Genomic DNA, 24,308 nt, shown 5'->3' with positions numbered 1-24,308 from the left:
TGCAAGCAAAGCAGTTATGAGAGGGTTTCTGATACAACAGAACACGATAAAGAAAAGAATCTGGAATGGGAAAAAAGATAAGATTTTAGAGAAGATAAGGGATGGAGAGAAAAAGTTGAGATCTAAGCCAAAATCGAAGGAGATCTTGAGAGAAATTAAATTCTACCAAGCACAGTACGCAAAACTGATAAATCAAGAAGTTGAGTGGAAAATTAAACAAATGAAACAAAGATCATTTGAATCAGCTAACAAGTGTGGGAAACTATTAGCATGGCAATTGAAAAAGAGACAAAAATTGAATACAGTCACCAATCTAGAGATTGAAGGGAAAGATATCCAGAAACCCGAAGAAATTAGGAAGTGTTTCCAGAGATATTTCAAAAAGCTCTATACTCAAGGGCCACAAGAGGAGAAGGAGATAGACCAATTTTTGAAAACAAATGGTTTACCAAAACTTGCCCAGGAAAAGAGAACAATCCTGAATCATAAAATAACACAACAAGAAATAGAGGGTGCCATCCAGAATATGCAACTAGGCAAATCTCCAGGTCCGGATGGGCTTACCTCCAAGTATTATAAGATATTGAAAGATTATTTGATACAACCATTAATGGAGGTATGCAATCAGATTTTGGAGGGGAAGAAGGCACTGGAATCGTGGAAAGAAGCCTTCATCACATTGATCCCTAAAGTGGAAACTGAAAAGACTCAACTTAAGAACTACCGTCCCATCTCACTCCTAAATGTGGATTACAAAATTTTTGCAGATATTTTGGCAAGTAGATTTAAAAAAGTATTAAATGAAGTAATTCACAAGGACCAGGCAGGCTTTCTCCCAGGAAGACATTTGTCTGATAATACTAGGAATATTATTGATATTCTGGAACTTTTGCAAACCAACATTAATACAAAATCAGTGTTAATTTTTGTTGATGTGGAGAAGGCCTTTGATAACATTTCTTGGAGGTTTATGAAAAAAAATTTGGAAGGGATGGGAGTGGGACGGGGGTTTGAAAATGGAATAGAGGCAATTTATTCAGAGCAGAAAGCTAAACTGATAGTAAACAATGTGGTGACAAAAGAATTTAAAATTGAAAAAGGAACACGACAAGGTTGCCCCCTATCCCCTCTGTTATTTATTTCTGTTCTGGAGGTGCTTTTGAACATGATTAGGTTGGTACAAGGAATACAGGTCGGAGTGAAACAATTTAAATTGAAAGCTTTTGCAGATGATTTGGTTTTAACACTACAGGAGCCAGAATCTAGTACGAAGAGAGTGTTATAATTAATTTATGAATTTGGTCGGGTAGCGGGGTTCAAACTGAACAAGCAAAAAACCAAGGTTTTGGAGAAAAATCTGACACCTTTGGAAATAGATGGGTTTCAGAAAGAGACAGAGTTAAATGTTGTTAAAAAGGTAAAATACCTAGGGGTAAACTTGTCTGCCAAAAATTTGAATCTATTTAAAGATAATTATGAAAAATGCTGGTCAGAAATTAAGAAAGATTTAGAGACCTGGTCAAGATTGAAACTTTCCTTGTTGGGTCGAATTGCAGCTATAAAGATGAATGTATTGCTGAAGATGTTATTTTTGTTTCAGACCCTACAGATCGTGGACAGAGTGGAGTGTTTTGGGAAGTGGCAGAAAGATATTTCTAGGTTTGTCTGGCAGGGCAAAAAGCCCCGAATAAAATTTAAAATATTAACGGATGTAAAAAAGAGAGGGGGGTTTGCCCTGCCAGATTTAAGGTTATATTATGAAGCTGCGGCTTTCTGCTGGATGAAAGATTGGTTACTCCTTGAGAACACTGACGTCCTAGATCTGGAAGGGTATAATAATGTTTTTGGATGGCATGCATATTTGTGGTACGATAAGGTAAAGGTTCATAAAATGTTTAAAAACCATATTGTCAGGAAAGCTATATTTATGGTCTGGACAAAATACAAAGACTTATTGGAAGGTAAGACCCCGAGGTGGTTATCACCAGCGGAGGCCAAGGTTCGAAAAAAAACCAATATGGAGGCCGGATGGCCGAAATACTGGGAAATAATAGAAAAAATTGGAGATAATTGGAGGCTGCAGAGCTTTGAAAAATGAAAGAATAGGGTGCAAGACTGGTTTCATTATGCTCAAATTCAAGAGGTTTTTAAGTCAGACAAAAAAATAGGATTCCAGGTAGAAAAATCGAAATTAGAGACAGAACTGTTAGAACCTAAGACCAAGGCGCTTTCGAAAATGTATAACTTGCTGCTTAAATGGAACACCCAGGATGAGATAGTCAAATCAGCCATGATAAAATGGGCTCAGGATATTGGGTACAACATTATGTTAGAAGACTGGGAAAGGTTATGGACCACTGGAATGAAATTCACGGCATGTAATGCCCTGAAGGAAAATATTATGAAAATGATATATAGGTGGTACATGACCCCAGTCAAACTTGCAAAAATATATCATCGGTCTGATAATAAATGTTGGAAATGTAAGGAGGCTGAAGGGACATTCTTTCATCTTTGGTGGACTTGTCCAAAAGTGAAGGCCTTCTGGGAAATGATCTATAATGAGTTAAAAAAGGTGTTTAGGTACACCTTCCCTAAGAAACCAGAGGCCTTCCTCCTGGGCATTGTGGACCAAAAGGTGTTAAAGAAGGATAGAACTTTTTTTATGTATGCAACTACAGCAGCAAGAATACTCATTGCAAAATATTGGAAGATACAAGACCTTCCTACGCTGGAAGAGTGGCAGACGCAGTTGATGGACTATATGGAACTGGCTGAAATGACTGGCAGAATCCGAGATCTGGGAGAAGAGACAATGGAAGAGGACTGGAAGAAATTTAAGGACTATTTACAAAAACATTATAAGTTGTATGAATGTTAAGAATCTGCATGACTTGGAAATTTTAGCACCTGCAATTAGATTAGGAAAATAGAAAGTTAAGTTATAAGTAAGAAAAAGTTGAAATTTAAAGTTATTTTATGTATTATCTTAAGGTATAAATATTTGACAAAAGGTACTTTAAATTTAGAAGTAAAACACTCTGAAAGATATAAATAAGATACGAAACAAGGTAATAATTTGCTGATATGTTTATTGTAAAGAACGCAGGGTGAGGGAGATGTGGGGAAGTCCAGTTAGTAACCTAAAAATGTATTTTGAAAGTTGGATTGTTTTTCTTTCTTTCTTTTTTCTGGTTTGTCCTTCTTTTTCTTTTCTGTAAACTGAAAATGCCACGTGACCCGGAAGTGTCTCCGGACAGCGCTGGCCCCTACCTCTTAAGTGAGATGGGCGCACAACCCCAGAGTCTGTCAAGACTGGCCCGTACGGGCAGGGGTACCTTTACCTTTACCTAAACTGAAAATGTAATAAAAATTTTAAAAATAATAATAAAAAAAGAACACGATATTCACAGACTTGGCTGAGTTTCAGGCCTAATGAGAACAGCAGCTCATTCCCTGAGCCTCTTCTTCCACAAAAGCCGCTGCCGAGAGTAAAGGCCCCCGACTCCCGACAGCTTTCTAACTCCCCTCCTCTCTGGGGTTTCTGGCAAGGGATCAAATAGTGCACCATTGTGCAGCCTGCCTTTGCTCCTCCATTGCGCCATCCCTCGGCCTCTGTCCCCACAAGGCAGCTTCCTCTGACCTGATTTGGTTCCACAGCTGCTGCTTCCCTTCTGCCTCCATGAAAAGATGGACCAGGAGGTTTTGCCGGCATCATTCTGTCTCCTGCAAAAGAAAAAAAGGTAAGCAGGATGCCAGGAGTGCCTGCTTCTCTCACAGGTGAAATAGGGCATCTCTAACTTCAGATGGGCCTATAATAATAATAATAATAATAATTTATACCCCGCCAATCTGGCTGAGTCTCCCCAGTCACTCTGGGCGGCTTCCAATCAAGTGTTAAAAACAGTACAGTGTTAAATATTAAAAACTTCCCTGAACAGGGCTGCCTTCAGATGTCTTTTAAAAATAAGATAGCTGCTTATCTCCTTGACATCTGCTGGGACGGCGTTCCACAGGGCAGGCGCCACTACCGAGAAGGCCCTCTGTCTGGTTCCCTGTACCCTCACTTCTCGCAATGAGGGAACTGCCAGAAGCGCCTCAGCGGCTGGACCTCAGTGTCCGGGCAGAACGAGGGGGGTGGAGATGTCCTTCAGATATACTGGACCGAGGCCATTTAGGGCTTTCAACACTTGGAATTGTGCTCAGAAACATACTGGGAGCCAATGCAGATCTCTCAGAACCGGTGTTATGTGATCTTGTCAGCCGCTCCCAGTCACCAATCTAGCTGCTGCATTCTGGATTAATTGCAGTTTCCGGGTCACCTTCAAAGGTAGCCACACCTGCTGAGAGCATTTGGACGTTTGTGCCCATTTCATATGTTAGTTGTGCAGAAATACTTCTCTCTTCCTCTGCACGCTTGTTCCCAACTGTTCTCCCCAAAACAAGATGAAAAGAACCCTCAGATGAGTTGGAAAACCAACAGAACAAGACCAAACGGAGAAAACCCACCTTCCTCCTTACCCAGTGGACTCTCTCTGGTGTCCAACGGAGGCCTCTCTGCCTCACAGGAATCCAAGTCCATTTCTACAAAATGATCCTTTCCCTGAAAAAGAAACAACTGTAAGGGTGTGAAATCTCATTCCATGGATGCCTTCCCAGGAAAAGGATGGGCCATCAGCAGACCATTATGGGATGTTCTCTGTCCTGTTTGGAGCCCCTTGGGAGTATCCAGAGGAAAGTCTCTCTCACCTGCTTTCTCTCCTCTGCCTGACTCAGGAGGAAACCTTCGGCCAGGGCCACCGCCTGGGAACTGGTCTCCGCTCCGCATTCCCTCACCCAGCTCTCCATCTCCGGTGGAAGGACAGCCAGGAACTGCTCCAAGATCACCAGGTCCAGCATCTCAGCTTTCGTGTGCCTTTCTGGCTTCAGCCACTTGTGGCAAAGGTGGTAGAGTCGGCTGCAAACCTCTCGGGGTCCTTTGGCCTCCTGGCAGCAGAACTGCCTCACCTGCTGGCTCTGCACCTCTGAGCGGAGGGTGTCCTCCTCACCCAGGATCTTCTGCACAGAGTTTTCCCAGAACCCCCCACTGCTCCCAGTTTGGCTGCCATGGTCTCTTCCTGTTCCAGGGCCAGCTGAGTCTCGCACATCCATCTGTGCTCTCAGGAAGCCTCTGAGAGATTAGAAGAAACCCTTTGGTCTTCTGCCAAGTTCTGTCTGTCTGAATGAGAAGCTCTAGCAAATCCTACAAAGCAAATACATTGTTCTGTTACAGAATTTGTAGGTCAGAAGAAACAACAGAATCTGTAAGGAAGCATGGATGTGTCTTGACAGGTACCAGGGCTGGATGGCACCACAGCCCAAACCAGGAGAGATCTTCTTTAAAAAGAGGAGAAGGAGAAAGCACCCTCTAGCCCTCCTAGAAGGAAGATTGCAAAATGTGGAGGCAACTGAAGGGATTTCTGTGAGGTGAATCAGCCTGGTTGCTCCTGCCTTCCAGTCAATGCATGAAGTCAGAACTGACTGACAAGGGAGTCATTTGTATCTTTTGAAAAATGGATGCTTGGCTCTAGTGGGGGTCTCATCCGGGGGTCCTCAGGAGTTGCTCTCCCCCCACCCACACTGCCCTGCTTCTGTCTCCTTTTCTTGGACTTGGACTCTCTGCCGCTCTCCAGGCAGACCCCTGGGGTGGGGTCTCTTTTTCTTTGCTCTGAGGGCCAAGTGGGCAGAGCCAAATACATCTCCCTTGAAATTTAGGCAGCTAATTTATTATTATTATTTTATTAGAGAGCTTAACCCCCCCCCCACAGCCATTGATGCCAAGGTCCCTGCCCATTTCCGGCTGCTTTGCCAGCAACAATCCCTTTGGGACAGAGAGGATGTGGTCCTGGGATGCCATGCTCTGGGTGCGAGGGGATTGCTGCAGTGGCCTCCGTGGGGAGCTGCCCTGGGAGACGACTGGGAAACTGGATAACAATGCAGCAGCCAGACTCTGGGCTGGGATCCCTCTCTTTACTCGTCTCCTTTCTCTCCCACCTTTTCTTCCTCCCTCCCCGTGGGTTTTTTTTTGGGGGGGGGGGCTAGTCCACCGCCTCGTCCAGCTTTGGGAAACCATTTGCACATGTTTCCTCTGTTGTGCAATGAGGCTGAGCGACGTCACACAGAGTTAAAGTCCCAGGGACTATTTTGTTTTAAAAAGGGAGATTTCGTGGGAGTCAGGGATCCTCTGATCTGCAGGAAGGAGAGCGTGGCAGACCTGGCCCCTCCCTGGCTGGACCCTCTCCTTCCTGAATTGGGGTCCCCCCCCGCAGGAGCAGATCAGGCCCCCCCCCCCAGGCCCCCTCCCCTGCTGCAGCCCTGGGAACCCCCCCCCCGTCTCCCCACCGCACCCTCTGGGGGGAGAGAGAGGAGACTCACCAGATCCCAGGAGGGGGCTGCTATTCGGCCCTTGCAGGAGAGACACAAAGCAGGAAAGGACAGGGGAGGGAGGGGCCTTGGCTCTGGAGGACCTGCCCCCCCTTTGCTTCCTGGCCTCTCTAGGAAGGCAGCTCAGTTCCCTTTAACCCTTGCCAAGCCGAGTCCTCCCTCGCTCAGCCCTTTCTCAGATTTTTAATATTTCTTATGGATTTTGGGGGGCAGCTGCCCCCCCCGGCTCCGCCCATGCCCAGATATCCTTTTGGGGGTGAGGCTCTTGGCTGGACTCTGAGCATCTCCCTCCCTTGGCCAGAAACCAGAGGAAGAGCCTGCAGGGAAAAGGGCTTTGCAGGAGGCAAGGAAGCTCCTCCTGGAATTCCGGAGTGGAGAGAGAGGAGGGGATCCCAGGGTCATCTAGTCCAACCCGAAGCAAGAGGGGGCCGGGTCTAGTTCCCTAAATAGGCAGCCCTGTTTAATAGGTTATTGTATTTTAGTGTTTGATTGGAAGCCGCCCAGAGTGGCTGGGGAAACCCAGCCAGATGGGCGGGATATAAATAATAATAATAATAATAATAATTATTATTATTATTATTATTATTATTACAACCCCCAGTAATGCAGGAATCTCAGCTAAAGCATCCATGGCAGATGGCCGTCCGATCTGTGCCCAACTGCTCTTAGATGACCCTCAAGGCAGCAGGTCCTGAGTTCCAGCCCTGCTGAAACAATCGCACTGGCTGCCAAGGAGGAACCCAGCGAAGTTCAAAATAAATAAATCCTATTCTCATCATGAGTAATACTTTCTTATGCATTCTTTTTATACTAATATACAAAAGTATGCCATTTCCCTTTCCAGAAATGGATGGTTGTTATTATGTTTAGGGAAGCTTTTAATATTAGATGGACTATTGCATTTTAATATTTTGTTGGAAGCTGCCCAGAGTGGCTGGGGAACCCAGCCAGATGGGTGGGGTATAAATTATTATTGTTAGTACTACTGCTACTATTACTACTGATCAGGTGAGTGTCCTCCTTTCGAAAGAGGGAGGTGGAATCTCCACGGTTGCTAATAGCATAACGTTGAAAGACTAGTGAAATATGGGGAGCCCTAGAGCATCTGCTTGGCATGCAGAATGTCCCGGGGTCAACTCCTGACACCTCCTGCAAGGGCTGGACGAAATCCCTGCCTGAAACTCTGGGGAGCTGCTGCCAGTCAGTGTAGATCGGGGTCCTCAATCTATGTCCCGCGGGCCGAATCCAGCCCTCCAGGGTTGTGAATCTGGCCTGCACGACCATTTCAGAACCCGCCAAGTGTTCGAGGCTGAAAGCATCTCGCCACCTGCTCAGTCAGTCCCTGCGCCATGCTGAGGTATAACACCGGTCTTGAAAGACCTACATTGGCTCCCACTACGTTTCCGAGCACAATTCAAAGTGTTGGTGCTGACCTTTAAAGCCCTAAACGGCCTCGGCCCAGCATACCCAAAAGAGCGTCTCCACCCCCATTGTTCTGCAGTGGCGTAGCGTGGGTTGTCAGCACCCAGGGCAAGGCAAGTAATTTGCGCCCCCTAACCCGTTGATTTTAGCACTCGAGTGCGAGCACGCCGCCCCCAAGATGTTGCGCCCGGCCCCCCCTGCACCCCCACGCTACGCCGCTGCTTCAGGCCCCCCAATAAAACATTTCAGGGGGCCAGTCCCCCAGTTGATGGGCATTGCCAATGTGATCAACTATGCAGGGCGGGGCTTACCTCCCCCCCCCAATATCATACTGTATTCACGTTGCACCTCCGCGTCTCTATATGTAAGAGGGTGAAGGTCAGGCTGGCAGCGCAAATAAGGGCCCCGCTGCTGAAGGCCTCGCCCGCCACGACCTCCTGGCCCACGGGCAGGGCAAGAAAGTGCCTTTTCCTTGGGGGGGGGGAGTCTTAAAACCATTATTATTATTATTATTATTATTATTATGAATAATGTGCGTGGTTTCTCAACCTCCCCCGACGACTCGCCACGTGCGAGGAGGAAGGCGGGCTCCCTTCACAGCCCTGAAGCCGAGTGCGGAGTGAGGGGCGGGGCCCGGCGGAGTCACGCTGCCCCCCAAGAACTCTCGAGGCGGCATGAGGGGCGCCGCGTCAAGGGCGCCCGCGGCGGCTCCTGTCAGGGCACGAGGCGGGCCCGGCGCCTCTCCCCCACCCACCCTGTCCGCCCACCCATATCCCGCTCAGGAGGGGCCGGTGGGCTGGCAAGCGCCTCACAGCAGCAGCACCAGAGAGGGAGAGAAGTCCGCCTCTGCTGCCGCCGCCTCTTCATCCCCAGCAGCAACTTCCCTGCCCGGCTCCCTGCCGCCGCCACCTCCTCCTCTCATCCCGGGGACGATGCATGGGGACTCACCTGTCCCCATGTCCTTCTCTTTGCAGATGTGCTGCGGTTGCACATCCCTCCCCCAGGGGTGAGTATTGGAGAGAACCAGAGCAGGGACTCAGACCTGCTCTCCTTGCCCCCCACTCGGCACTCTCGGAGGTGGAGAAGCCCTCCCTTCGTGAGGAACTGACAGCCTGACTTTTGCCTTTCAGCTGCTGGAGGAAGATCAGCTGTACCTTCAGGAGGTGATTCAGAACTGCCAGGCAGCTCAGCTCAGGGGGCTCCGAACCCAGAAGTGCTCCAAGCAGGAGACGGCCAAAGCCATCCTGATGAGTAGTGGGTGGTGTGGGAGACCCCCATGGGGAAGTGGGGGAGGGAGGGGCTTTGGAGAAGGGGAAGTATCTGGGAATTTGGATGACGGCAAAGAATATAAATCTTTTTGATGACAATTATCAACCAGTCTGGAAGGAGATTAAAAGAGAATTAGAAATATGGGACATATTAAAGCTATCAATGACGGGAAGAATGTCTGCGAACAAAATGAATCTACTACCGAAAATGTTGTTTTTGTTCCACACAATTCTGATCATAAGCGGTTTAAGACAATTCAAAGAGTGGCAAAAAACTCTCTCGCGTTTCTTACGGCAAGGGAAAAGACCAAGAATTAAATTTAAAATATTGACAGAAGATAAGAAGGAAAGAGGGGGGTTCGCAGTACCTGTTCTGAAACTCTATTATGAAGCGGCATGTTTATGTTGGACAAAGGACTGGATAACTCAGGAGAACCTAGACTTGTTAGATTTGGAGGGGTTCAACAAGTACGTAAGGGCTTTACAAATCATGTGATAAGAGGTGCCTCATTTGAAGTCTGGGAAAGAAACAAGAATTTGTTGGAAAGGAAAACACCGTGGTGGCTGTCACCAATTGATATATTAACAGTTAACAAACTGAACATACTAGGGAGAGGGGCCACATATGAGGAAATTTTGATGAAGGCCGACAAAAGGTTGTAATTAAAGCCCTATGAGTGTATTGCTGAAAAATTGACAGATGGTTGCAATACCATCAAGTCAATGATGTCTTTAAAGAGGATAAAAAATAGGATTTGAGGATAAAAAAATCGAAATTTCAAATAGATATTTTAGAAAGTAAATCCAAGCTATTATCAAAAATGTACAATCTCTTACTAGAATGGAACACAAAAGTTGAATTTATAAAAGAGGCTATGATAAAATGGGCCATTGATTTAGGACATAACATAGAATATGATGTATGGGCCAAACTCTGGAATGAGAGCATAAAATTCACTGCTTGTTCTGCCTTAAAAGAAAATGTTATGAAAATGGTTTATTGTTGGTATCTCACTCCCACCAAATTGGCAAAAATGTATAGAACAAATAGTAAAACCTGCTGGAAGTGCAAGGAAAAAGATGGTGATTTCTATCATATGTGGTGGTCTTGCAATAAAATAAAAGAGTTTTGGGATGCGGTTTACAACGAGTTAAAAAAGATGTTTAAGTACAGTTTTCCCAAAAAGCCGGAAGAATTTTTGCTAGGTTTGGTGGGAGAAGGGATTAAAAAGATAGATCAAAGATTATATTTATATGCAACAACTGCAGCCAGAGTTCTGATAGCTCTAAAGTGGAAGCAACAGGAGATGCAGATGATAAGAGAATGGCAGATAAAGTTGGTTGAGTATGCTGAGATGGCTAAATTGACACACAGAATTCGCAATCAGGAGGAGACAAAGTACCAAAAAGAATGGAGTAAATTTATGGTTTATATAAGTGAGAATTGTACAAATATGAAAACATTGGCAGGATTGAAATAAATCTCATGTCATGGTATAATTTATAATTAAAGAATCTGTAAACTATAGAATGGAATAGGAAAACTGGTGGAAGGGAAGGACGGAAGCTAATGGATCTATGAAACACAAAGTAGGATACATGTAATAAGATGTGATGTTTTGGTGGTGGGTGGTGGGGGTTGGTTGGTGATTGTAAATTTCAATAATAATCATTAATAAAAAGAACAAGAAGGGGTTGTCCGTCTGCCGGAGAGGAGGACTCTACTGGCCTAGGTTCACGTATCCTGTTTGAAAGGGGAATCATCTTAGGGACTTCCTGTGAACATCTGGGTCAGGAATGCTGTTCCTGGAATGGACAAACACACAAGACGTAACCGGCTGTGCATTCAGATAAACAATACTCTTCTATATATTCTTATCACAATATCAAATGTTTATCTTGCACATAAACAACACATAAAGTGCAATAATATAGATGGAGGTCCCAATAAATCAGTTCATTCATAAAGACCAAATGTCTGCTAAGTCCAAATTGGGGACTACTACAGTTCCACATTGTTGACAAGGTGTGATGGCCTGGGATTCAGACTTGGATGCTGAACCTGAGGGATCCCAGCCTGCACAGGATTCCCCGCCTCCAGAACCAGCTGAGCCGGGGCTGGGGCATGAGCCTGAAGGGTCCTCACCTGTGCTGGAACCTCAGGTGCAGGCACCAGTTGAGTCTGCTCTGGCTCCTGAGGTATTGGAGGACCCATTAGCTGCAGGTGCTCCACTCAGTCCCGTCAGAGAAAGCTGAGGTTGCCTCTGGGTCCGGTAACCCTCCAGCAGAAAAAAGCCGGCCAGCCCCAGTTCCAACTTGCAGAAGCAACATTGTTGGTTGCTAGTTCCTGCCTGAGCTCCTGACCCGCCCTGGCTACCTGCTTGCAAGCCTGTTCCTGACTTCACCCAACTCCCTGCCCTGCACCCAGCTTCAGCTACTACGGACTGCCTCCACGTTGCATCTTTGACCACGTACCAGACTTGGACCTAGCCTCTCCGGTAACCCATGGGACCAGCACAGTTTGCTCCCGCCACACCCACACTCCCCCTTCGTTGGGGTGCGTTCGGGAGGAACCAGAAGTCATGGCTGACCAGGCGGCTGTGCTGGTGGCATTGGCTCAGGAAAACCAGGTCTTGACCCACACCGTTCATCAGCTAAGCAATGCAGCTACAGCGCTTCAGCAGCGTTTGGGCACCTTATTAGTTCCTGGTGCCGACGCCCCAGCTTCTGGCAAGTACCCAGTGGCCTTGCCGGAGAAATTCAATGGGTCCCCAGCCAGCTTTCCCATGTTTCTTGCCCAGACTAAGCTGTATATTCAGGGTCGAGCCCGGAATTTCCCCGATGACCACACCAAGGTGCACTTCCTGATCAGCTTGCTGAAGGACCGGGTGGCCAAGTGGGCATTGCCGCTGCTCCGGCAAGACTCTCCCTTGCTGACAGACTATAAAGCGTTTTGCAACCATCTGGAAACCACGTTCGGCAACCCTCAGAAGAGGAGTCAAGCCAATCGGGCGATTCGGCGGTTGAAACAGGACAAGTCCATAGTGGCCGCCTACACCACAGAATTTCAGCTGTTGGCACAGGACTTGTCCTGGAATGACTCCACCCTTCAGGACCAGTATCTCGAGGGGCTTTCGGATGAGATACTGGACCAGCTGGCCATGATGGATCGCCCCACCACGCTGGACGCCCTCATTCAACGGAGACTGCAGATAGACGATCGGTTGTAGGACCATCGCCAGGCTCAGGGCCGCCAGCACTCCCAACTCCAGGCTCCGGTCCTTCCCAGCAGTTCCACAGCCACAGCCAAATCGCTGGAGGAGAAAATGCAACTTGGGGCAGCGCGGCCTCGCCTCTCCCCTGATGGCCCAGGGGTCCCAGACATCGCATGATGGGCCCTCACTGGTGGAATTGCAACACCTCATGGTTCTGGTGCACTAAGCCTTGCAGGACTTCCTTCGCAAGAACCTGGGGGGCGGGTTCATTCGGCCCTCTACCACACCCACCGCCGCTCCAGTACTCTTCGTTAAGAAGTGTAGGGAGCTTTGTCCCTGCCATGATTACTGGGCCCTGAATAAGATTACCATCCCAGACCGGTATCCCTTGCCCCTTATTGCAGAGTTGCTGGAACGGGTGCAAGGGGCGCAGATGTTCACCAAGATGGACCTTCGGGGGGCCTACAATTTGATTTGGATCCAAGCCGGGGATGAGTGGAAGACAGCATTTGGGACCCGGTATGGGCAGTTTGAATACCTGGTAATGCCTTTCGGGTTGTGCAGTGCGCCTGCCGTGTTCCAACAGTACATCAACCACGTGTTCCAGGACTTGCTAGACAAGTACGTGGTAGTGTACCTAGGTGACATTCTGATTTACTCCCACGACCCAGCTCGCCACGAGGGTCATGTCCGGTCCATGTTGGCGCGCTTGCGGGAGCAACGCCTGTATGCTAAGCTCAGCAAGTGAAAGTTCCACCAGCGGTCAGTGGACTTCCTTGATCACCAGCTCTCCCCTGATGGGTGCAGATGGATTCCGAGAAGATGGCAGCAGTTCAGGAATTGGCAGCACTCCGGAACCGCAAGGACCTATCATCACCACAAGGGGCCATTATCCTGAGGGGGCAAGACAACTGGTGGAAGTGAGAACCGACCACCGGAACCTGGAGTACCTCCAGACTGGGTTGACCACTTGGCATTGGAGGAGTTCGCTTACAACAACGCGGTGAACGCCTCCACCCAGCAGACCCTGTTCCAGGCCACTTACGGTTACCATCCGCGTTTGTTTCCGGACGTGCTGCCAGGAGCTCCAGTCTCAGCACCAACTATTGATGGAGCAACTGCGCCAGGCCAAAGATGCGAACAAGGACCAGGCCAACCGCCACCACCAGGTGGGGCCGGAACTCTGCGTCGGAGAACCATGGGGCTATATAAATTCTAATTGGACTCCGTTTGAATTCGGCAATTGTATCCAGGCTGCAATTAGCTTTTTGGTTCCTTAGGAACAACTGAGCAACTTCCCTAGAGTGGAAGACCAAAGCCTATAATAATAAAAATCCCATAGAAAGGCCAAGGCAAAGACATCTCTCTCAAGAAATGTCCAAACCAGTGCCACTACAAGGTGACATGGTCAATATGAAAGCCCTACAGGGATTCACCAGGGATTGTTGCTGCTGTGCTATGATGAAGGTGTGAGACCAGAGGAGAGCTAGCTTTGACACCTGGGAACACACACAAAAGGCAGAAACAAAACAAACTGCATTTTTCACTCATTATTTGACCTTCCCGCTAAGTGTAAAGCATAGACCACTACGGAGAATGTTTCTCCCAAAGTGCTAGATTGCCACAAGTAATTTAGTAACAAAATGCAACATGTGTTATTTTTTATGTGATATCCTATGTCCAGCTATATGCACTGCTACATCTGCAAACAGCTTTAAGAGGCCTGACATGCAAGTCTCGTAAGATTTACACGAAGGCATCCATTTGCAACATACCAAGTTATTATTTGTGGGGCAACAATTTTTTAGAAAAAAAATATAGCCCCAAAGGGAGGAATTGCTATTAAATTTTTTAGTAAATATAAATCTAAATGTACCAAGCAAACACATATATAGATATATAAACCACATGTCCAAAACCCACAGGAAAAGTCCTAAAGCCATATTTCACTCTTTCAGTCACCTCAAATATTTCTCAAGGTAAAAACAATGCACTCAGATTTCTGTTGTAGACTGCCTTTTCTGTGATGTATGTATGATGTTTCTGGGGGTGGTCTTGGACTCCAGGGCAGGCAATTAAAAATGTCTATATAAGGGCTTGCATGCATGGCTCGGGGTCCTCCTCCTCTCTCCTGCCTGTGGGGGAGCACCCTGTTGCAACAGTTAATAAAGAAGAGGCTTAATAGCTGCTTTGCTTCTCAATATTCTCTGGTTGGTCTCTGTTATTTTCTCCTACCAATAGAGAACCTACAAAAAGACTCTATATGGGCCCTTGGGTACCCCATAAGGAAAAAGGAGGAGGTTTTTTTCCTTATATCACCTGCAATCATGTGTGGTGAGTTAGCAATTCACTCCTCCCGTTGCTGGATATGTGGCTAGTATGTCACATGCCCCTGTTTACTTTCCTAGGCTTGGAAAGTGTAAGAACAGAAGTCAGTCTTATCTCTTCTGCTCTGCTGTGCTTTTGCACTGTTCTTTGTCTCCCTGTCTGTTGCTGAGGAAGAGAGAGGATGCCATTATGGTCCGTTTCGTGTCGTGTGCAAATGTGAGGAGCATCCCCTCAGTTCCTTCATCCAAGTCACTTATCAAGACGTTGAACAACAACGGGCCCAGGACAGAACCCTGCAGTACCCCTCTGGTCACTTTTCCCCAGGATGAGGAGGAACCATGAAGGAGTCCTCTTTGGGTTCGGTCAGTCAAATCCACCTAAGAGTTACCTCATTGAGCCTCATTTTACCAGCTTCCTCACATAAATATCACAGAGGACTTTGTCAAAAGCCTTACTGAAATCAAAATACACAATTTCCACAGCAGTTCCCTGATCAACAAAGTGTATAACTCCATCCAAAAAAAGAAAAGAATAAAAATGGAGAGATTTCTCTGGCTTGTCTTGTTTTTGAGAAAGCCATGCTTTCATCCTGTATGTTTATATTGTAAAATCTTCAGATGATGGGCAAACACATTTTAAAAAGCACAAATGAGGATCTTGGCAAGCTGGAACATGTGCAAAGGAAGGTGATTTAAATCACCTGACCAGTTGTGCCGACTTGAATAAAATATTGGTGGGGGCCAGGTAAGGCCCGCCTTGCACTATCAATCACATGGTGCATGCACACCATTAGAATGACAATGCCTATAATGGCAGTGATTTTTTAAAAAAGTAATATTTTGCGCCCGAAGTTCTATTTCTCAGCAGCTCCCCTTGCCCCGGAGAACACTTCTAGCATTTCATCACCTCTACCTGTGGCATTGTTCAGCAATGGGGAAAGTGACCTCTTCACACCGGATGTCTATTTGGTATGGCCCTTTCCAGGTTTTTTCTTGCTCATTGTGTTTGTCTTTCATTTGTTCTCCTTTGTGTGTTGCCAGTAGAAGCCACAATTCTGTGGGTACTCTAGGTGGTGCAGAAAGCACCTAGAAGCTGACTAGAGGTTGAAGTGCCGATCAAACTTCAGTTTTGCGCTCTATAAATTCCAATTAGGAGTACTGGGGGTGGTTCAGATTCTGGAGCAGTGCTTTTGGCCAGCAGAGGGAATAACAGGGCCAGCCTACTTTCCCTTTAAAGGAAACTTGGGTCTCCAGCTGTTTTTGGACTAGAACTTCCATCATCCCTAGCTGGAAGGAGCAATGGGGAGGGATGATGGAAACTATCGTCCCAGGAGCTGCTGGGGACCCAAGTTTGGGAAAGCCTCCTTTAAAGCAACTTTTGTGTTTGGCCCGCAAAGATGGGACTTGTCCACGTTTGTATCTTCTTGTATTTTGTTTTTCTCATGACCTTTGTGCGGTTTTTTAAAATTTCTTAAAGGGGCAAATTGAAAGCGAAATTGTATGCCAAGTAGCGGAAGAATAAAAGGTTGCATTTGAAAAATACACAAAGAAAACCTGGGGGGTGGCCTCCTCAAATATTTTATGGGGGGGGGGCAAAGACCCCTAGGAATTTAAGAGTGGCTGTATTCCCTACACCCACATGTCTCAGAATGCTTAGAACATAAAAACACAACATAAAAACACAAAACATCACATGTTAAAATAGCATTAGATGTCAATCAGAAAAAGGCCTGGTTAAAAAGGTGTGGATTTGCCTTGCTCCTAAAGCTGTATACTGGTTTTTCCAACGTTTGTATGGATTCTTTGATGGGAAGTGAAAGAAGAGCTTTCAGTGAAGCACTTTCCACATTTGACACACTGATATGGTTTCTCCCCTGTATGAATTCTTTTATGGAAAATGAGAGAGGAACGATCTGTGAAGCTCTTTCCACATTCCACACACTGATAGGGTTTCTCCCCTGTATGAATTCTTTGATGGGAAGTGAGAGAGGAGCACTTCCTGAAGCTCTTTCCACATTCCACACACTGATAGGGTTTCTCCCCTGTATGAATTCTGTGATGGGAAGTGAGATTGGAGCTCTTTCTGAAGCTCTTTCCACATTCCACACACTGATAGGGTTTCTCCCCTGTATGAATTCTGTGATGGGAAGTGAGACTGGAGCTCTTTCTGAAGCTCTTTCCACATTCCACACACTGATAGGATTTCTCCCCTGTATGAATTGTTTGATGGGAAGTGAGATGGGAGCTCTTTCTGAAGCTCTTTCCACATTCCACACACTGATAGGGTTTCTCCCCTGTATGAATTCTGTGATGGGAAGTGAGATGGGAGCTCTGACTGAAGCTCTTTCCACATTCCACACACTGATGGGGTTTCTCCCCTGTATGAATTCTTTGATGGGAAGTGAGAAAGGAGGTCTTCCTGAAGCTCTTTCCACATTCCACACACTGATAGGGTTTCTCCCCTGTATGAATTATTTGATGGGAAGTGAGATGGAAGCTCTGTCTGAAGCTCTTTCCACATTCCACACACTGATAGGGTTTCTCCCCTGTATGAATTCTGCGATGGTAAGTGAGATCGGAGCTCTGACGGAAGCACTTTCCACATTCCACACACTGATAGGGTTTCTCCCCTGTATGAATTCTCTGATGCTTAGTGAGATCGGAGCTCTTCCTGAAGCTCTTTCCACATTCCACACACTGATAGGGTTTCTCCTCTGTATGAATTCTTTGATGGGAAGTGAGATGGGAGCTCTGACTGAAGCTCTTTCCACATTCCATACACTGATAGGGTTTCTCCGCTGTATGAATTCTTTTATGGGAAGTGAGGTTGGAGCTTTCAGTGAAGCGCTTTCCACATTCCACACACTGATAGGGTTTCTCCCCTGTATGAATTCTTTGATGGGAGGTGAGATTGGAGCTGTTCCTGAAGTTCTTTCCACATTCCATGCACTGATAGACTTTCTTTCCAATGATATTTTGTTGATGGGAAGTGGAATGGGAGTTTTGACTGCAGCTTTCTCCACACTCCAAATTTTTACGTGGCTTCTCCTCCCTGGGGATTTTATTGTGGTCACCTTTGTTCTCAATTTCCGATTCATCACAATCTGCAATGGAGACAAAAAGGGATTAGAGCCTCAGGAACAAATGGAGAAGAACTCAAGGGAGTTGGGTGTGTGTTCATTACCTGTGTTGTTTGTCATTAACCAACATATTTATTATGAGATTCTGATGCATTGTTGAATGTTGCTTTGTTTGATTTAAAGTACTGGTCAAAATTGTGGAAGACTTGGAAAAAAGTGTTGTTCTTCTTTTGGAGTAATATTATAAATTTATATATCAATGGAAAGATAATTTGATCAAGAATGCAATCAAGAATGCAATCCAACGAAGTTTTTTCAATTACCCATATTCTATCAAACCATATAGCCAAATAACCAAGAAAAGGAAGCACAACTTGCTTAGGTTGACTTTTGTCAGTAACTTATGTGATTGCTATCAAGTTGGTCATTTAGTGAGGTTGAAAAACATAATCAAATTTTAAAAATGGCACAAAGAGTTGACTTGTCACCCAGAATGTGATGTAAAATTGTACTATTACGTGAACAAGGCTACAGTTATGAAGAAATTAGATGAAAAACTAAACCAAAGCTGGCCTTTCTATATTTTTGAAGAGGTATAAGGAGACTCAGTCACTACAAAATCAGACTGGTAAAGGCAGGAAATGTTGGGGAAAAAACATTCTGCATAGAAACAGTAAAGATGTTTGTACCTTTAAGAACAGTTTCTGTAAGCTCTGGGTAAATTGGGTACAGCTGGCCATGACTAAAGGTAAAGGTAAAGGTACCCCTGCCCATACGGGCCAGTCTTGACAGACTCTGGGGTTGTGCGCCCATCTCACTCAAGAGGCCAGGGGCCAGCACTGTCCGGAGACACTTCCGGGTCACGTGGCCAGCATGACAAAGCTGCATCTGGTGAGCCAGAGCCGCACACGGAAACGCCGTTTACCTTCCCGCTGGTAAGCGGTCCCTATTTATCTACTTGCACCTGGAGGTGCTTTCGAACTGCTAGGTTGGCAGGCGCTGGGACCAAGCAGCGGGAGCGCACCCCGCCGCAGGGATTCGAACCGCCGACCTTTCGAGGCTTTAACCCACAGCGCCACCTGCGTCCCTAGGCCACCTGCATCACTAGGGCCATGACTACAAAAGGAGAAAAGCTGCAGTAAAGATGCAGCTTTAAAGCTGCAGTAAAGCTGCAGTAAAGCTGCAGTTTGGAGGACTTCCGGGGTGGCACCATCGGCAATGGCGGACTCCCTCTGAACTGGAGGGACCAGCTCCGCGTGAAACGGGTCGTATCCGCTGCGGCGAAGCGGGGACCCTCTAAAAAATCACAGGCGGATGAAGCCTGTGACCATGGGACTCAGCGGGCACCTTTAGCGTCCCCCCCCTTTTTCCTGGGACAATTTGGCATCTAAAGAATCACCCGTGAGTACTTGAAACTTGAACAATTGGACTTTAAATAAGAATTAGCCAGTAGAGAGGAATTGGACTCAAAATTTTAATTCAATTCGGTACTGAAACGGGAAGGTCTAAACAGGAAGTCAGTCTTCTGTTTCTTTGTAGTCAGAACAAAGCAAAGACAACGTAAACTAGAGCTTAGAAAATTACTTTTAAAGGTCTGGTCTTCATCATTTAAAATCGTGGAGCCCCCTTCGGTAGCAGGAGAAGAAGGGGGATTTTCTTTTTTGGACTGTTTAAACCTGCAGAAGTGAGTTTAAAGTAAAGTAACTTTCCACCGTCCTGATCCTGGAGCGGAGTGTCAGGACTGACGTTTGAAGCTCATTGACCAGAGACAAATGTTTTTGACAGACAGCTAAAAGAAGAGTAACATAGTGACTCTATTGTTTCCTTTCGCATTTCAAAGGAACAAATATTGACTGAATTTTTTGAAAAAGAAACTTTGTTGCTATTGTTCTTAAGAGAAAGAATAAACAGAAGTTTTCCCCCTAGAGGGAGACTGTGAAATTGTAACCAACTTCAGGAGCTGGCAGCTGTTACAGATTACAATCGTGGGAAAGGATTGGTGACCTTGTAGGACAATGTTTTCAGAAGCTCTGTTGGGTGCTTTCTGTAGAATAAATGCCCTATTGGATTAGCTAAGCCAGAAGACGGACTTGATGACTAATGCGGCCAGAAATTTTGAACAGGCAGTAGGAAACTATTTGGAGCCTACCCAGGATCTAAAACAGGAGTGTGCTTTGACAGCACAGACGAGAGAAGAGGATACTGCTGAATCCTGGGTGCCAGAAATGGAGGGAGTTGCGGCCCTGCAGGATCATGAGCCTTTGGATTTGACAAATGAATTTGGAGAAAACCAGATTTGGAAAGATAAAGTTTGGTTTGGAAATGGGGGGTTGGACTGACCCTCCCATGCAGGGATGTTTGGACTTTCTTAGTCTGGTAATGGGCCGTCAGATGTTTGGAGTTGTGGGGGCTCTTAATTTTGGAGGGAATTTGAAACGGGTGTTGAAATACCACATGTGTTTAGTCTGGACTATGGAAATGGGGCAGATCTGCTGAAAAGGGTCAAAAATGTGGAGTTTGGAACAGACAGGGTTAAAACTCAGTGGTGCCCTGCATCTGGGAGGGGCCGGAAGCAGGGCCTTACGTCACAGGCTTTGTCTGTGAGAGTTACTTTCAGTTCTACCGAGAGACGCTAAGAGACACAGCTCAACAGAGCTGTCTGTGTGCTTTTGGAAAGCACGGAGGAATGCCTTTGGAATGGCGGAGGTTTCCGATGGAGAGACTGATTTATGGCTTGTAAATAAACTCTTCTAAAGATAAGAACCGATCTGTCTTTTGGACTTGATTTATCCCTTTCTCACATGGACTCAGGACCGCTGCATTACTCTGCTATCCTACCAGGTCAGAGCTTCCTAGCAGAGAAGGCTCAGAGGAAGCGTGACTGGACGGTGAATTTATATTCAATATCCGCAAAGGTTATGGACGTTACGTGTTTCCTGACAAGTGTGAGAAGGGAGGAGAATTGCCAGCTTTGAGTTGCTGTGATCTCCTGCCAGGAAGGGCAGTGGGAGATGCTGGGGAGCGGAGCCAAGAGCCAAGAGAGACGGCTGCTTCGGACGTCCAGCTTGCTGGCAGACATGTGAGTACGCTGAAAGCCCCGGGGGGAGGAGATGGCTGCTCAGGCACAGGGCCATGAGAGCTTCAATATCCCCTTCAAAAGGCTCAATGGCACCAATTGGGAGGACTGGAATAAGCGCATGTACTATTGGCTGGAGGGAAAGCAGCTGTGGGAATGCACGCAGGCTGATCCAGTCGTGGCCGGCCCCAATGCAGGAGCCACAGATGTGGAGAGGGCCACTGCAGCGGCAAAGAAAGACAAGAAAGCCATGTCCCACGTAGTGATGGCGATTGAAGCGTCGCAGCTCCCTCATATTGATGGCTTACGTACCTGTCATCAGATTTGGTCTGCTCTGACTAGGATACATCAGAGGACCACAGCTGGGGCTAAGATCCATGCGATACGTTCTCTGTTTGAGAAGAGGCTGTCACCAGGGGAACCGATAAGGGATCACATTGCCCAGGTGCTGACTATTTTCAGTAAGCTGCGTCGGCTCAATGTGCCCTTCCCAGATGAACTTAAGGCTTATACGCTTTTAAGCTCTTTGGACAGGAGTTATGAGAACTTGGTTCTAACGATGGAAACGATGCCGCCGCAAGATCTTACGATCGATTATATTAGCGGACGTTTGATTGACGAAGAATCAAAGCGGCAGAGGGCTGTGAAAGAGAGCACAGGCTGCACCCCAAGAAGGAGCGGGGGGGCAGCACCCAGGAGTGGTGAGGACTGTGTGAGAGCCTTTGTTTCCAAGAGATGCTATCGGTGTGGTAGCAGCACACATCTGGTCCGCAATTGTCCGCTAGAGGCACAGGATGGCGGCAAGGAGGCCAGCCGACGTGGAATGTCAACAAAGCAGTTTCCCAAGACCGGTTTCTCAGCAGCGACGTGGGAAAGCGGCAGGCCAGGAGAAAAACAAAGACAAGGCGTCTTATCATCTCACAGCTGCGGCAGCGGCCCTGGGAAAAGGCAAAAGCCTTGATCGGGGGGAGGCTGTGTCCATGGCAACCAGGCAGGACACTGACTTTGACACTTGCAGAGGCCCCGGTGGGGGTGCGAGCGTTGCCATGGCAGCTTTGGAAGACAGCCAGAGAGACACTTTGTCTCTAATTATCGATATGAGAGCCACTCACTGTCTTGTGCCATCTGGTGGGCTCCTGAGGAACTGCAAGACAGTTAAAACTGGACGTTATGTCAAAATGGCAGATGGATCTAAGAGACCACTGACTGAATCTGGGTCTTTATATTGTTCTTTCTTGGATTGTTGGGTGCAAGCTTATGTTGTCCCAGAGCTTGCGCACTCTCTTTTAAGTGTAACAGCCTTAAATGATGCTGGGTTCGATGTTCATTTTTCTAACACTTGTTGTTCCTTCTACAGGGATGGAAAGAAGATCTACAGTGTTGAGAGAACAGACAGGCTCTTTCTGGTGCAGATGCCTGTTGAAAATGGGGTTGGTGGAAAAATGGGACTAGTGGAAAATGGGACTGGTGGAAAAATGGGGCTGGTGGAAAATGGGGCTAGTGGAGAGTCCATTGAAGATGCCCATGTGCAGTGTGCAAATGTCCCACCACACGATGGTTGTATTCGCTTGTGGCACCGAAAATTCGGGCACGCTGGGTGGTCACTTGTGAGAAAAGCCGCAGAGAACACCATTGGTTGTAGGTTCAAGGCTTGTGACAAATACCTAGATTGTCAAGCCTGTAAGCAGTCGAAAGTCACAACTTGCCCATATCCCAGATCAGAGAGGAGAACCAGCAAACCCTTTGAACTTGTCCATGCAGATTTGTCAGGTCCCATGCCGACACCTTCTTTAGCTGGGTCTAAGTGGGTTCTGGTTCTGATTGACGATTTTTCGAAATTTAGTTGGGTTTTTGCACTTAAATGCAAGTCAGAAGCGGCTGCATTGATCAGGGATTGGATCACAGTGATAGAACTACAGTTCTCTACCAGGGTGATTTCCTTTCAATCTGATCGCGGGGGGAGTTTACAGGTTCTGCGCTGCAATCGTTTTTCAGGCAGAAAGGTATCAATCATCGATTGACGGCCCCCTACTCTCCGTAACAGAACTGGGTTGCAGAGAGAAAGCTTCGCACATTACAGGAATCTGCGAATGCTATGTTGGCAGACCCAGGTTTGCCACAGCGCTTTTGGGCAGAGAGTTATCGGACAGCATGTTTTGTGCAGAATAGGGTGTACAATTCCAGTGTAGGCAACACACCGTATTACTTGTTGCATCAGAAGAAGCCGAAGGTGGGGTTTCTCCATGTTTTTGGTTCTCAGGCTTGGGTTCTCATTCCAAAAGCCATGCGCAGAAAGGGTGAGCCAAGGTCTAGGAGGATGATCTTTGTGGGCTATGAGCCGGGTTCAAAGGCGTGGCATTTCACATACCCTACTGGCAACCAGTCTAAGCTGCTTATTAGCGGCAGTGCTGAGTTTTGCGCGCAGAGTGGGTGGAAGCGTCTTCACGGGAACCCAGATGTTCTGTCAGACTCAGATGAGGAAGAGGAGGAAGGCGAAGCTGAACCTGTTGCCGATGCGCGTGGTCCACAGCAACAGGGTCCAGTGCCAGTTTCTCCAAAAGGGAGTCCTAGGACCCCTCCACAGGTCACTATCAAGTCTGAGCTAAGGAGTGCACCATCCTCACCAGCAGAACCAGCTGTACGCCCGAAACAGCGCAGCAGGTTAGAGGGGGATGTGTCTGACACAGAGGATAGTAGGGTTGATCCAGGTGAATCAGGCGCAGTTCCAGAATTCACGCTGAGGAGGTCAGCAAGATCAACGAAGGGAAAGCCACCTGAAAGGTATGAAGCCACTAGTGTCTGGGTTGGTGTGGCTAGATGTGAGCCTGAATCCTTTGAGGATGTTAAGAAGTTGCCTCAGGAAGAAGTTAGCAAATGGCATGAGGTGATGCAGAAGGAGATGAACTCAATGGAGTCTCTAGGTGTGTTCTCTCTCACGAAGTTGCCAATGGGCGAAAAAGCTGTTAGCTGCAGATGGGTTTACCGTTTGAAACCCACAGAAGCAGGAGAACCACAGTATAAAGCGAGATTAGTGGCCCAAGGATTCACACAGAAAAAGGGTATCCATTTCACAGAGGTATATTCGCCAACCTCGAGAGCGGAAACTCTGAGAACGCTTTTGGCGATAGCAGCACAGAGAGGTTGGAAGGTGAACCATTTTGATGTAGATGTCGCCTACCTGAACTCAGATCTCAAGGAGGAGTTGTACATGCTTCCTCCTCCAGGGTTTGAAGTCAGTGAGCCAGGTGTTGTGTGGCGATTGCACAAATCCATCTATGGATTACGTCAATCTGCCAGGAATTGGAATATGTGCCTATATGAAGCCTTAGAATGGCTAGGTTTTAAGAGATCTCTTGCAGACAGTTGTCTTTACATTAAAGAGTCAGGCTTAAAACAGGAAGTGATCCAGGTGTTTGTTGACGACCTTTTGATCATGGCACAGACAGGTAAACAGGTGGAAAAGTTTGCTAGAGAGCTTGGAAAGCAGTTCAAGCTGA

At 46.9% G+C, this 24,308-nt stretch overlaps 2 protein-coding genes and 1 long non-coding RNA gene across 3 annotated transcripts in view; 1 reads left to right on the top strand and 2 right to left on the bottom strand.

The window, feature by feature from the left end:
• The window catches only part of LOC307215243, a 45,240-nt gene extending 30,711 nt beyond the window's left edge, over positions 1-14,529 (top strand). Inside the window, exon 2 of the long non-coding RNA XR_013838420.1 lies at positions 14,308-14,529. This is a non-coding gene — a long non-coding RNA (uncharacterized lncRNA). The remainder of the gene's footprint in view (positions 1-14,307) is intronic.
• LOC307214833 (uncharacterized protein) overlaps positions 1-24,308 on the bottom strand; it is a 67,947-nt gene that overhangs the window by 24,021 nt on the left and 19,618 nt on the right. The window lies entirely within an intron of this gene.
• Positions 1-24,308, bottom strand: part of LOC307214751 (uncharacterized protein) — a 73,273-nt gene that overhangs the window by 29,374 nt on the left and 19,591 nt on the right. Inside the window, exons 3-4 of the mRNA XM_079973724.1 lie at positions 4,510-4,618; positions 3,644-3,726 (exon numbers count right to left, since the gene is read on the bottom strand). Coding sequence (XP_079829850.1) covers positions 3,644-3,726; positions 4,510-4,618 — 192 coding nt within the window. The remainder of the gene's footprint in view (positions 1-3,643; positions 3,727-4,509; positions 4,619-24,308) is intronic.

This window comes from Podarcis cretensis (assembly GCF_951804945.1).
Source record: "Podarcis cretensis genome assembly, chromosome: 4".
In the NCBI taxonomy this organism is placed as follows: Eukaryota; Metazoa; Chordata; class Lepidosauria; order Squamata; family Lacertidae; genus Podarcis; species Podarcis cretensis.
The sequence above is the reverse complement of the archived record's forward strand: the minus strand, read 5'-3'. Positions and strand labels throughout refer to the sequence as shown.